Source organism: Camarhynchus parvulus, chromosome 2 (genome assembly GCF_901933205.1).
Source record: "Camarhynchus parvulus chromosome 2, STF_HiC, whole genome shotgun sequence".
NCBI classification, from domain to species: Eukaryota; Metazoa; Chordata; class Aves; order Passeriformes; family Thraupidae; genus Camarhynchus; species Camarhynchus parvulus.
Window position 1 is genome coordinate 16,700,514 of NC_044572.1, and position 15,380 is coordinate 16,715,893.

At 41.0% G+C, this 15,380-nt stretch overlaps 1 protein-coding gene across 8 annotated transcripts in view; it reads left to right on the forward strand.

Annotated features, from left to right (window-relative positions):
* The window catches only part of ABI1 (abl interactor 1), a 76,221-nt gene that overhangs the window by 15,326 nt on the left and 45,515 nt on the right, over nucleotides 1-15,380 (forward strand). For all 8 annotated transcript variants that reach the window (XM_030943672.1, XM_030943673.1, XM_030943668.1 and 5 more), the window contains exon 2: nucleotides 6,784-6,951. In XM_030943672.1, coding sequence (XP_030799532.1) covers nucleotides 6,784-6,951 — 168 coding nt within the window. The remainder of the gene's footprint in view (nucleotides 1-6,783; nucleotides 6,952-15,380) is intronic.

Here is a 15,380-nt window from a genome sequence, read left to right on the forward strand (position 1 = left end):
AATTCCAGCTTTATTGTGCAAGGTCTTTACCTGGGGAGAAGAGATTTCAAGTTCTTCCAGTTTCTCTGTGTTTTGTATAGCTGAGTTACTGCATCTTATCTGGAGAAACTCAACAGACATGGTATTATTTCATACCAGTGGGTTTTTTTGTCTTAGATGCTGGAAGGAAATTCCCTGGAGTTGAATGGTAGATGCTAACTTTGCTGTGTTTATTGAGGGTTTCTGCCTTAGTAGATGCAAAGAATTACTGTTTACTGAATGAACTTGAAAGAATTTTAATCATGCTGGTTTTAGTTTTGGGGTTTCCATAGTGAGAGGTGTCTTGGGTGTCTTGCTCTTAATGGTTAGGCATCCTTCTGTACCTTACCTGGCTTTCAGATTCCTACATACTCCTGGAACAATTAGTTACTTAAGTGATTGAAAGCTTTGATATTTCTATTTGACACTGCTTTTCACTATGTGAAGAGAGAAGTGTGCTGAATAGTCTGTTCTACTTCTTGTTTTCACTGTCAGTGAAGGATTGACTGCCAGCCCCCCTGGAGAGGCCTTGGACAGGAGGTGGACATGTTCAGTGACTGCAATATGTTGCTATTAATATCTTGCAGGCTGTGGGGTAATTAAAATCTTGAGCTTTTACTTGCACAAATCACACAAATTCAGGAATGGTAGAAAACTACAACGACATGACAAGTTACGATAAAAATCACTTCAGTAAAACCATTGAACATTTTTGTATTGCATGAACTTTAGTACTGATCTCTGTGATGCAGAATTTTAGTTGAGATTTGCCAGTGGTCTGGAATGTGTGTGGCTTTTTGGCTCTAGTGCTGCTTCGTATGGAGGCTGGGTTGGTCCTGTCATTTTAACAGGCTGTACTTGGACTAAGTCCCTTCCTGTTCTTTGTCCCCACAAAGCTTGCTTTTTAAATTTCCCACAGTTGTTTTTACTGATGATAATAATGATATGAATGGCAGAGCATGGGGTTTCAGTAACAAGAATATGGATAGTGATCTGCTTAAGTTGAACAGAGACATTAGGTGAAGTGTACTGGTGACTCTCTACAGCCTTGTCTGTGGTGCTGTGGGAGGGTGTCTCTTGTCCTAGTACATTGGACAAGGGTTGAGTTTGAACTTCTGAGCTAACCCTTCTGATGGCTTGCTTCACTTTCCAGTGGGGGAATTGGGATGCTGATCAGTGAAGAGCAGTCCAAGTTGTAGGCAGGTAAATTCCAGGCCAGATGTAACTCTGTAGATATTGGGATGCACTCAGCACATCATCCATCCCCTTGAAGTATTGCCTAGCCTAATGCATCACAGAGAGAATTTCTTCAATGGAATTGCTGTATGGCACAAGTACTGTAAACCTGTTGCTGGAGACAATTGGCATACTGATTGATACTCTTATTTTTACTGATTTTTACTCTTATTTTATTGCATGGCATATGTAATGTAAGCAACCCCTTTTGTAAATTTTGAAACCTTAGTTTCTGATGCCACTTTGGAATGCTGTATCATATATCCCTTAAGGCTGTATCTGTGGTGATAAAAACCCTGAATGCTCCCTGCTGAGTACCTGTTACTAATAACCACAGTCTGTGTAGATCTGCTTGGATGGCTTCCAGGTAGGTACTTGGCTCCTGAAAGTTCTTCAGAGTATAGAAACCTGTGGCACTTGCTGCTGTGACTTGTCAGTGGTTCTTTCTTTAATGTATAACTGATACTCTGATGTAATAACCATCCATAACAGCCAAAAAGTCTACTGTGGTGCAGTGTGTTTACAAAGCAGTCTGACAAGCTCTATGAAAAACAGATAAGGGAGAACCTGTATCTGTGTGGTACCTACTTATTTCAGTATGTTACTCTTCAGTTATTTGCAATAATCTAAGGCATGATATTCAACATAAATTACATTTAGCTCCCAAACCAAAAGTCTAATCTAGTGTATATGGCATATTTAAACCTTTTAGAAACACATTACTACTGCTTAGATGTGAAATACTTGGTCTAAGAACATATATTGTGAATAGTTTAGAGATGTCCAAGCTTTTTGCAATTAGCTGTCAGAAGTAACGAATAAGCCCTCAAGACCAGCTTTGATGCGTTAAAAACGTTATCAGATCAGTGAAGCAGCAGCTTCAGACTCATATATCTGAAGCTCCACATAATGTTACAAGCCATCACTTTAGGGAGGTGTGTTCCTGTTTTCTGAGTGTGGAAACCACTTTTCAGAAATCCATTCCTTCTATTTCGAAGTGTCCCCAGGTATTTCTGAGGCAGGTTAAAGTACTGATGTCTAGGAGTCTCTAAGCCACTTCCAGAATGTACTTCTTCACCATTCTGTAAAAGTATTTCCTATTGACTTGAAAAATTAGTTGCTTTAGGTTGAAGTTAACATAAGCCCATAAGATAAAAATTTTGACTGAGCGGTTGATACGGATCTCTGAGCTAAAATGGCAAGACCTTAGTGAAGAAATCAGGACTTGGAAACCTGGACTGTAGTGCTTGTGTTATCAGAAAGCATTTTGTAAGTACCAAAAATAGATACATGATGAGATGAACGAAAGAGAATATTAATGAATGTATTGATGACTTTGCATAGTTGCATTCTGTGAATGCATTCTGTGAATGCATTCTGTGATGCATGATAGAGACTGCTGAATTCCTGTGGCAGCTGATTGTAGTAATCCTAATTTTATCTTTAATCAAGATAGGTATAATTCTTTTTCAAAAAGACCAAAGCATAAAACTGAACAATTTTCTTGTGTTTGCTTGTGAAGCAAATGCACATGTACTGCAGTGTTGCATTTTAAAGGTGCATAAGCAGTGACAGTAGAGGCAAATAGAACTGAGTGTAAAGTGGTTCCTGTAGCTCAATTGCTGAGAGTGATCAAGCCCAGCAAAAGAACTCCAAGCATCTGAAGAGCTATTGAGCACCAATACTTTAGAGCTCTGTTTCACTTACTGATTATTGGGCTGCTTTAAGGCAGTTCTCTGTTAGTTTATCCTGGATGAAGTTTTCTCTGCTTGAATTTGCACATATTCCAACAGCTTGGAGATGAAATATGCGGAGAACCCATGCCACATACTAAGGAGGCATTTTGATTTGGTTTTGCTAGGCCAGCCAGCTTTGGTGTGATCTGATAAGCTGCTTTCTGACCTTTGTCAAATGGAACCAGTTGTTCTGGTGGGGAATTTATCTTACAGGGAGTTTCAAGGACAGCGAATGGAACTGAAGTTGAAAGAGGGAGAAGAGAGGTTGGACAGCAAGTACTGAGGGACTGGTGTGTTTGCAGGGGAAAGTTTGACTTCTGAAGATGATTTTGCAGTGTGAGCTGGTGAGATTTGTGGAGGGAGCCTGTACATGCTGTGTGCTGTCTGAACTGGCACATGGTGGGAATTAGCTGAGAGGGAGATGAGAGGGCAGATGGCTTGAACAATGCACACACAGTGTTGTGGGGATGTGCCTGTGTGGGTGGCAGTTTGGAGAGGGGGAAGATGTGACTTGTAAAGATCAGCTGTAGAGTGATGGAGAGGTTCCTCATCATTTGACCTTGACATGTCACTGAACTGAAGACTCAGTAATTAAGCTTCTACTCTGTTTTTATTGTGTCAATTGCTTGGGTGTAGAACCAGTTTTGACTTTACAATGGTATTTGTGTAAACTCTTCAAGGAAGCTTTATAATACAAGTTTAATTTGACAAAAATACATGGTATGCAGTGTGGAGTGCCATGCAGTTTTAACTCTCTTTATGTACCCCATCAAATTATATGAGAGGGTTTTTAAAAAAAAATTTTTAGTTTTAAATCTATTTATGTGAAGGCAGTTTCAAACAGCAATTTTGTCATAGTCACATGGCTGTTGAAGGTGAACTGGGGATACAGGTGGGAGTTTACAGGAGGGAAACTTCAAAAGCTATGATGTTCTGTAAATAATATCCACTTTGCTACTAAAGGGGATCAAATTTTTGTTTATATCAAGGACAATTCGTGAAAAAACAATTTCTTTGAAGCTTTTAATACTAGATTGCAAAGTAATTCTGAACCATTAGGAAAGAAGTCAGATGAAGTCTTTGAATTGTGTTGTCTCAAATTGAGTAGTTACCTAGTGCTTATGTGTTACATTGAATGTAAACACGTGTGCTGTCTTCTAGTCTGCTTTCAGTTTTTGCTTAAGAAGAGATGTGAAAGTAACAGTTGAAGAACATTGGAACTCTCTGCTCCCTCCTGTTTCTGTCACACAGTTCTTGGCTTCTCCCTCTACCCTCCTGCCTTTGCTGTCTGTGAAGCTTTTAGCTTATATCTTGTGGGTGCCAGCAGTTCGCATTAAAATAATGCAAAAGATTGTATGTCAAGTTAGTTCTAATCTAAACTGTTAATCAGCAAACTGAAATTGCCTGAATTATCTGCAAGGCTTGAAAATGTTCCTGATCTAGTTCTTACAGGACATGAAGTGCATTCCACATCTCAACTTTGTTCATTTAATCCTGCTGCCAATGTAGTCATTTGAGCAAATAACTAAAACGTTTGGTGCTTAGGCAAATGAGAACAAGACATTTAATCAACGAATCATTACAGATGAAAAGAAACTTGTTATACACTGAAGTTTTCTTCTTTGACAACACTCAGTAATGGAGTGCTGTGACTTTGTCACCTCTTAGTGTTTAGCCTAATAGTATTTAATTGAAACTTCATAATAAGAAAACTGCTTGAGTAAAGGCTGCAGATCTCCACTTGAGTTTATATGAAGTTACACTAATGTTGGCTGCTGCTTTATTGGTTGTATCTAGTTCGGTTAACCTTTTATTTCAGGCACCATTGATCTGCTACCTGCATTTTTACCATTTTCCACAGTGGCAGAAATTCAAGTATGAATTATCGGTTGTTTTCTTTAGGCTGTAGTTCAGTAGGGCAATGTTTTTAAAGTCACTGCTAGTTGTGAGTTGAAGTTTAAAATGCCTCTTTGGAAAGTCAACTTTCAGAATTTTGTTTCTTGAACCTTTAGTAGTTGTTTTGTAGGATATGTTTTTTGAAGATGCAAAGTGACTTTTACTATTTTTTCCTGACAGCTAGAAATGTCAGTACTGTTTTTAGATGAAGGGTAACTTTGTTTGCATTTGGAAATACTAAAAAATGGAGTTTTACATAGTCTGTCCTTAGTACATGCAATAGCTGTTCTGCCTTTTGGCAGCAGATTACGTTGAACCATTCTTGCTGCTTCACATTTTAGAAGGCATCTGTATATGGATTCCATTTGAAGGATGGCATTAACCAAGTGTCAAGTGTCACTAATAAGTGTCAAATGTTGCTAGGAATGTTAGTCATGAATATGAACAAAATTCCTGGATTGGGGGGAACTCACTGGTGTTTAAATAATATATGCGCAAAATGTAGCAAAGCATAACATGTTGAAGTATTTAGGTAATGATGCAACTTTTATAATGTATATGAACAGCTTGCCTTCTGGTTTTCTTCTCAAAAATAAGAGACAGGACTTAAAAATGAATGAGTGTTTGGAAACTGGAAAACATAGGGCTCAGTTGAATGCTAATGGAGTGTCTTTGTTTCCTTGCTTTGTGCTTAACATTGTAACTCTTGCGTACGATGTGTGTAGAGTGTTATTCAAAGAAATCAACAATAAAAATAGAAGTCTAATTAGAAGGGGCTATTAATATGGACTTTTTCTATTGGTTGCTGAGGTCTACTGTTTGTTCAACAAATTCATAAAATTGGGACGAAACTAGCACTGAGTCATTGTGTACAGCAAACTCTTCCTTATGCGGTGCATCTCTATTGCAAGTGGAAGGAAATTCTGGATAGCTGCAGTTTGCAAATTGGGTAGCAGATGAAATACATGGCCTCCACTGCCATCTCCTAAAGTGTGATACAGGGAGTGCTTCAAAAGAGGTTTTGTCTGTGTGTTTTCATGGTGGAGATGCTGTAGGTATCTCCCCTCCTGTCAGAGAGGAGGGACTTACTTGGGCCATGCAACTCAAGTCATGTAAACAGTTCCTGATCTTGGGCAGTACCCTGCCCTCTGACTAGGGAGCTGTCCCTCACGACAGATTGAGGACTTTACCTTAGTAAGGTGGAATTTCAGTGGGAAGGTTACCCTTTCCCTGTATTTTTACCCTTCAGGGGAAAGCCTGTCTTCCCTTCTGATACCTCAAAATATCAGTGATGAACTTTCTCAGTTGTCAAGGGAAGTTTGTTAAGCTTTTGTGTGAGGAGGGATAATTTCACAAGTACTCCTGTATGCAGGAGGCCTCTGTACATGCCATCTTGATGCTCTACTCATCCTTCTCCTGGTCTGTGGGAGCAGTAGCCAGCATAGCTGGAGGGTGGGCTTTGTAGATGGCATGGAATAGGGGACACCCAACTGTGGGAAAATATTTTTCTGTCTTAATTAGCCCGGGCTGCATGACTTCATAAGAAATGGCAAAAGGAGAATTTCAGTGGTCATGGGGATTTGGAGGCTTTTTGAGAAATGAGGGATTGGACAGGCTTTAAAAATTTGACTCCAACAAATCACGGTAGTGTTGTTTTTCCTACTGAATGAATTGCTTCTTGGCATCTAAATTTATTATTGTTAAATATTTTTCAAATACTCTCTCGCCTCTGTATGATCGAGATTTTTTAAAATCTCGTGCAGATCAAATACTTTGGCTGCTCAGCCAGACCTTTTTGATTACAGATTCTACCAAATGCGGGTTGTATTTTTTGTTCCTGTCCTTTTTTCCCCATCCTCTTCATGCCCTAAAGCAGATGTCTTGTTTTGCTTTACAGGCTCCAGATAAAAGGAAAGCATTAGAAGAGACCAAAGCCTACACAACTCAGTCTCTAGCCAGTGTTGCTTATCAGATCAATGCACTGGCCAACAATGTATTACAACTGCTGGACATCCAAGCGTCCCAGCTACGGAGGATGGAGTCCTCCATCAACCATATCTCCCAGGTAATCTCTTTTCTTTTTTAATAGAGGACTGACAGTGTCGGAGGAAGCATTATTGTGTCTCTTATTATTGAGTTGGATAGTTTATGTTGATTTCTTTATTGTGATAGAAAATGGTAAGGCTTTTTTCTTTCTAATGTTTATGAAACATGCTTTGTGATTAAGGTCATGACCAAAGTAAAATAGTTCCTGTATCAAGAATGCTGGAATTATATTTGATTTAAAGCAGGAATTAATTATTAAAATTTTAAGATCTGAAGCTGTGGTTGAGGGAGGGGTAGAGAGAAGGATTCTGTTTCTGAAGGAAATCCAGTTAGAAGTGCCATATGGGAGGTGGTATTTTATTTAACACATGCAGTGAGTTCGTTTGTTTTCATAGCCTTGCAGGATATAATTTCATGTGCTGTGTGGAAGGGGAGAGGGGTTCACATGCTGCCACTACCTGCTCAAGCCAAACTCCTTCCCAGCCCAGGCAGTTGAATGAGTGAGCTGACCTGACTTGAACTGTGACTGCAGTATTACTGGAGTTTCTGCAGTGAGGACATGGAGATAGATGACAGGAAAGAATAGGTCTATCCCTCTCTGTGGCAGCCTGTATTTCCCTGGCTGAGGCTTCACCCTGGCTGCCTGCTTCTGTGGGGGGAAAGCATTGCTGCTGCTGCCTGCCTTGTACCTGATCATTGGCCTGATTGTATGCTAACTCAGCCAAAAGTGTCTGCTGTGTTTAATCTGGAAGTGGCTTGCTGCATAACCAGGTGCGTGTCATCTTAGTGCCAATGCAGGCAGGGACAGGACTCAGTTATTTCACCCTTACATTGCTGTTCTGAAATGGGCTTGAGGGAGTTGTTAAAAGCCCAGTGTCCGTTCTCTTGTGCTCTTACTGAAATTCAGTCAGATCTTCATTGAGCTTTGTCCTATGTCTCTTTGAGATGTTTTGTAAACAAATAGCACAGGATGCAACCTAAAATGTTCTTCAGTGCAGCCAGTGAATTAAAAACCCTAGTTGGTCAACCAGCATCCTGTGGGTGGTACACCTTAGACCAAATACATGAAAGAAAATGCTTCTTATGGTTTCTGCTGTCTCCCTTCCCAGCCCTGATAACTCTTACTGGTTTTTTTTAGAGTTGTGAAATGGCAGCACAGTGGTTTTATCAAAAGCATGTCAGCAGGGAGAAGATTCCAGTGCATATGGAAGGGCCCTCCTAGTAACAAACCTATCAGAAAGGCATGTGAGGCTGACATGTGCTGAGAACTAAACAATGCTAGAAGCTGTGTGAAGTATTTAAAAAGTACCTGCCACTGGAACAGGAAAATAGGAGGAAATGAAATTGCTGTAGATAAGCTTTTTTTTCCTGTTAAGTATTCAGAGATGCTGGGATTATGACTATCTTTTAAGAAATGGCTGAAAAAAGAACTAAATCTACAGATTTTCCCAAGCATTGGATGCCGTCTTATACTGAGCACATCTTTTCTTAAGCATTTGAGAGCTGCAGTGTGTGTGAGAAGTGATTATTGTTAAATTCTTATTGGCCACTAGTATGGCTAACCATGGAAAAAGCCAAAATGTTTGATACTAGCATAAAAGGTGTTAACCCACTGTACTATTTGCTGCTTGGACTGAAGGCACTATGCTGGAAGCTATTGAGTCACCTGATACATGAACTGTTTGCTAAAGGCTGTGAACAATCAGTGCTTTGTAAAGCTTTTGAGGAGTGTTTAACAAGGTCACTTGCTTGTAGTTTCTGTCCTGGTTGGTCTTGCCTGAAACTAATCCTTGCTTCTAAATGAACCTCTGCAGACTAATTTTGTAGAATTAAACTGGATACAGATAATGCACACATACCAGCTCAGCTATTTGCTTTGAAGTGTTTCTGCTCAAATGCTTCAACTGCCTTTCTTAAATTTGCTGTCCAATTGCTGTGATAGACTGTTGTGAAATGCTTTGGCATCTCCAGAGTCTCCTTCCCCGTGCCTGTATCAATTGTGAATATTTTCATGTTACTAAAGCATGAGGATGAACAAATTCTCAAAATGGCATTCTAAGAAGTATTGCCTAGAAGCACAGAGCTGAGGCATTGCCAGGTCAATTACTCGATTCTGGGGTTTGCAAAAAAGAGCAGCTGTCTGTGAAATAAGATACAATTTGATAGTTCTTCTAAGGAAGAAAGTCCTGTGGCTCTTCTGAGCCCAGACAGTTTCTGTTTCCATACTGTTTTTCAGTTCACTGTGCGTGTTCTCCAGAATGACTCTAAGCTAAATCCCTGGATAGCTAAGCCTGATTAGTAGCCACTCTGTATTTTTCGTAGCTTTGTATCCTCTTCACTGGAAAAAAACATTCGTGAAAAGTTAGGTGATGGACTAGTGTGTTATATTGTAACTGAAGCCTAATTTTACAGATGGAAATTGTGCTTGGTTTTATAGGAAAAAAATTATTTGGCTTTGGTTTCTGGTTGAGCACAAACATAGAGGCTTCACATGAGTAATCACAGTGTGGTGAGGGAGCACTTTTCTGAGGTGGAGGCAATGGAATGGCTTTCTCATAGCAGCCAGAGCAAAAACCTGCCCAGCTGCATCTGTATTTTCTGTAGTTGCAGTTGTCTATCAAGCTGTAATGCCTGGGTCTGCAGTGACCTGCCATGTGATTGTTTACTACACCCAGTACAGGGGGCTGTGCACATAGAGCTCAGCTCTTTGGTTTAAATCCTTCATGTTGACCTGGAGCATTGCCAAGCTGACCTGACCTTTCCAAGCTGATCTGATATTGCAGAGCAGAGACTTGGTCACTCTTCTGGAGAAGTTTGAAAACCTGTCTGGTATAAGGGATCCTAGTTAGCCTGTTAGGCAAGATCTGGGGGGAAAAAGATAGTAAGTGTATACTTGGCACCAGCACGAGCATCAAGACTTCACTGATGGCATTAACTTAGCAAATGTGCTAGACACCATCCTACAAGGAAGGCCAAATGCAGGATCCAGGGAATACCAGCCTGTCAGCCTGACCTTGGTGCCAGGGAAGGTCATGGAACACATCATCTTGTGTGCTAACATGTGACACATGAAACCAGGGAATCAGGCCCAGCCAGTATGGGTTTGTGAAGGCAAGTCCTGCTTGACCAACCTGATCTCCTTCCATGACAAGGAGACCCACTTAGTAGATGAGAGAGAAGCTGTGGATGTGTCTGCCTGGATACTAGTAAAGCCTTTGACACCATTTCCCACAGCATCTCTGGGACAAACTGGCTGCTCGTGGCTTGGATGGGTGTGCTTTTTGCTGGGTAGAAAACTGTAGAGATGGCCAAGCCTGGGAGTGTTGGTGAATGGAGCTACATCCAGCTGGTCACTGGTCACCAGTGGTGTTCCCCAGGGCTTGGTATTGGGGCTGGTCCTGTTTAACAGCTTTATCAATGGTCTGGATGAGAGGATTGAGAGCACCCTCAGTCAGTTTGCAGACACAGCAAGTGGGGTGGATGTGTTGGTCTGCTGGAGGGCAGGAAGGTTCTGAACAGGGATCTGGACAGGCTGGATGGAATGGAAGAGGCTGGCAGTCTGAGGTTCAATGAGACAAAGCGCCAGGTGCTGCAGTTGGACTACAACTCCATGCAGCATTCCAGGCTTGGAAAACTATCTGGGAAGCTGCCCAGCAGAAAAGGACCAGGGGGTATTGGTCAACAGAAGCTGAACCTGATGCAGCATGTGCCCAGGTGGCCAAGACCACCAGTGCCATCCTGGCCTGTGTCAGAAGTAGTGTGGCCAGCAGGACTAGGGAAGTGATCGTCCCTCTGTACTCAACGCTGTTTCTTGATTGTGCTCAGTTCTTCCTCTCCTCTTCTTGGAAATGAAAGTTGCCTTAAAACATGTACTTTAAGATACATTTTTTGCTGCTTCATTTCCATAAAGTTCAAGAGAATGAAGATGGGGTAGCCAGATTTCTCAGAGGAGAGAGGTTGACAGGGGCATCCTTGTTTACTGTGTCAAAACTGAAAAATGTAACAGATCAGTGCTCGTGTTTATGTCAGAGCTGCAGCACTGGATGTAGCAACTATTCCTTTTTTTTTCCCCTCTACATACATAAACAGTTTTAAAATAGCTCAGTATTTAAATCTGAGCATGAAGAAAGCAATAGTCTCCTTTTAAAGAAATTATAATTTTCACCAGGAAACACTGCCCCCCTTAAACATTCAGTGTGAAGATTTTCTTTTGCATCCGAAGCTCTCCTCTAATACGAAATAGGGACTATTGCAAAAAAGTGTTCTGAAAGCATCACTCTCAGCAAAAAAAGATACACATTTTTTGTTACCATTTAAAGTTAGTTATAAGCTTTTAGAACTAAAAAAAATTTAAAAACTTCCCCTGAATTAGTTCAGAAGAATCTTGCCTGTTACCATCCATGTCTAATTAATTGCATGTATAATTAAAGTGCTGTATGCAAGCAGAAAGCCAAATGCCTTATGTTGCTATGGCATGGATGTGTAGGTAAAGTCAGGGCAACAGTGCAGATGCACAGATGTCTTCTTTTAGGCTTTCTGAATCCTACAGCTGTAGCCTGTGTTGAATCACACATGGACAATTCCAAATACTAAGGCCTTTCCATTGGGTTAGCTACCAGTCAGGACTGGTGTGGACTAGGTTTCAGAGAAGTCCTGCTGAACACGTTCTGGGGCTGTAAGGGGTGAGCTCCAAAGCAGTAGCAAGGTGGTGTTTGACAGGGAAGAGGAGCACAAGAGCTGTTACGTGCTCAGCCCATCTCTGGTGTTTGAAGAGGCACAAGGCAGTGCAGATACAGTGGTGACTCTTTATGATTGAGTTTTTGTGGGAAAGAGCTTTCAGAGTGTGTGTGTACTTTGGATTAATGTGATACTGCATTTAGGGATTGTGCTGTATGGTCACAGCACAGTTTAATTCATTTTTGAAAGCCAAGAAGTAGAAACAGGGTAGAAAATGTGACAAATCTGCTGATGAATGTGGATGGTCATGCCTAGAAACAAGCAATTACATGAAGTACTTTAGTGCACTTACAGATGGGAGCAAAAGACCTTTCCAGATCCTCTTAATGGTGACTGTGCTTGCAAAGTGCAGCTGTCCAGGTACTTCTATGCTGAAGTTGCCTCATTAAAAAGAAGTAAATGCTTAGACCCCTGACCTTTGTCTCTGGCCTAAAGAACATGTGGGCTAGATGGAAGGACTGTTAATTGGAGAGAAGATTAGTCAGAACTAGCAAATGGTTGACTGCTACTATCAGCAGGATCAGTGCTGGAGCCCACAGTGTTCAGAACATTCTTTGGAGACCATTCAGAATATAAAGCATTCTCAACAAATCTGGGACTAATTCTAAGTTAGGAAAGATGATTCGTATGCTGAATGGCAGAGCTTCAGTACACAAGACTCTTATTGAACCAGCAAAATCCTCGGCAAACTGGGCAAGGTGCAAGGTCCTACTCCTTAGGGTAGGGCCCCACGTGCATTTGTATGCACTGGGAGGTGACTGTGTGAGTAGTAATGGGTTGGAAAGGAGTGGTGTGCTGATGGGTGCTGTGCTGAGCATGAGCCAACACCACAAGGCTATCTGAATAAGTGTGGTGGGGCTGCCTTGGGAAGATTGTGGCTGACAGATCAAAGGCAGTGATGTGATTTCATCGGGAGTGCTGGGTCTGGCTTGTTGGTTTTTCTTTTTTTCCTTTTTTTTTTTTTTGTTACCTCTGTATTGTTCAAGAGTGATTTAGGGAAACCAGAGACAGTCCAGCAGACAGGGATGCAGAGATGGTTAGGGGCATGGAGCATGCAGCCTGCAAGGAGAGGTTGAAGGAGTTGTGTTAGTTTGCTCTGATAAAGAAAAAGCAAAGCAGTCGTTTTATGGTAGCCCAGTAGTACTTAAGTCTGTTTCTGTCTCTGCAGTTAGTCTTTTGCCTGATAGTGACAGTGTAATGTTAAACAGCTAGCCATAAGCTGAAGCTTGGCAGATTAGTATATGGAGCTGGGAAAAGCCTTTTTATTTTGGAGTGTGATGCAGCACTGGATCTCTGCCATGACTCTTTTTGGTATTACACTGCAGCAGCTGGATGTATCCTAAAAGCTGACTTTGTATCCTTGAAAGGCATCTGATAAGTTATAGGAACTGATTGGTGATGGAAGGGGGAAGATAATTCCAAAATCAGGGGAGAAACTGCCATCACATATCTACAAATGCTGTAAGTTCCACTTCCATTCAGACTTTCCCCACATTCAGAAGTGCTTGGAGAGACCAAAAGTATCAGCAGGAACTAGTGCATCATCGAATGTTGTATACATTAGAAAGCTAATGTCTTCTGTCTGGTTCCCTTGGACTGCTTGTGCCTGTCAGCAGCTACAAATACTCTAAATATGGCAAGAAACTTGCACCTTTTGTTTAGATGAAGCTTGCCTTGGGTGACGTTCTCTCTCCTAATAAAGTGCTGACAGTTATCTGTGGCCTTTGCTTCACATCCTGTTCTTCATGTTCTCTCCCTGATAGAGGCCAAGGCTCCAAGAAGTTGTGCTGTGCTTGCTCTGTTTATCTGTCTGCTTATGAAAATTGTTTTCAACTTTGTGCATATCAGCTTCTACATGATATATATAAATTGCTCAGAAAATAGTATAATGTGTAAGAGTTGCCTTGTCAGCCATTCAGCTGAGAAATTCCCTTCATGTCCACAAATGAATGCATGTAGGATGTCTGTAATCCCTGTGCAGTTCAGTTGATGCAGTCAAAAAGAAAACTCCAGCACAACAAACAAATCAAAGTGGCCCTCCCATGATACTCAGTTATGAGCACCTATGAGAGAGCAACCACAATGTCAGCCTTTCTGTGAGGGGGAAGAGCAGTTGCTTTGATGAAGAAGAAAATGAACGAGAAACTTTTGGTTTGTACACTTTTTTTCCCCCCCTGTGAAATGCAGGGTTTTGAACATATTTTTTGGGAATGAGCAAAGTTGCTTACTTTAATAGCCATTGACTATCATGAATTCCTTCATATGCTTATTCCCATTCCACTGTCTGCTAGAAGGGAAATCTGAATGCATAGTTTTCAATGTGTTTTAGACCATTAAGACCTTTCTGCTCTATGGTTATTTTGCCATAAGCTCTAGATACCTCATTAAATACTAAATTAAGAGGCCTGATGCAGCCTCTTGTTTTCTGAAATCAAAGCCAAAAATCTGGGCCTGTGAACATGACTCTGAAAGGCCTTTTTGACAATTTTCTGTAACAAAGGAGTCATCAGTGTTTGTGCAGTCTTTTTAATGAAAACCTCTCATATCTGAGATACACCACACAGACGAAATGCGTCACTGACCTGATACGAAGTCACATATTGGACTTTCCAAGGAATCTTGGTTTTTTTTTTTTCAGATGCATCTGGTTAGCTTGCTGCCTGAAAGTGATTTTTCTTCTGTTTCAAGTCTTAGTAACCCACCAGTCTTCACATATGAATAGTTCCTGGTTTAGATAAAATTAAAGTTTTATCTCTGTCAATGTTTTAATTGCATAAATGCAGTGTATGAGATGATAAGAACATTGTGCCTAATAAAACAGCAGGTAGCCAGCAACCAGAGCATTTACTCAGTTGTTGTACCTGTGCCATCCAGTGCAGCTATTTGGAATTTTGGTTTTTGTGGCAGCTGGGTAGTGGTGTGCTTTAGCTGACTCTTTTGGGGGGAATGGAGGGGAAAAACGAGTACAAGAAGCTTACTGTGAGGAAGATGAGCAAGAACATTCAATGTACACCATCATTGGAGCTGCCACTCAAGCACAAGAACAAATCCTGCTGGGTGCTTGTGGCTGGACTTCTTGTGCTATTCAGATAGGAATTGCTTAGTATTTTCTGCTGGCTGGTAATGAGTGCTTAGTTAACTTTGATCTGTGGGTGGAAAACCAAGTAATGATTCACATGAGTGTTTATCAGCCAATAATAACACTGCCACTTTTTATGCTGCTGATGATTTGACTTTGTTCTCTTTATTAGTTGCCTTTCGGGACCCATTAAAATATGTTGTGCATGTCTTGTAAAAGCCCCCTTACAGGTCATGTATATACAGAGAACACTTCATAGTTCATGGGAGGTCTATGAATTACTTGGTAGCTGTTCTTCTAAAGCTGGGACAACTTCTGTTGCTTTCTTGTAACTTTTAAAAAGTGTGTATGAAGTGTGACAATCTGTCCAACTATGTTAATCTTACTAAACATTTGTTGTGTGGCTCTGGAGCCCCAGTGGGAATCTCTTCCCTTACCAGCATCATCTCTGCATCACTAGGGCAGTCACAGACCACAAAGGGAAGTTTCCCTTTACTGCACAAAAATGTGAAATGGTGTTGAGTGATATAATTTGTGGCTAAAGACCTAAATAAGTTATCCTGAACATTGTTTATTTGGGACAGCTTATTTTGCTGGAGAATATTGTTAATTCTTCCCTGACACTGCTGCAG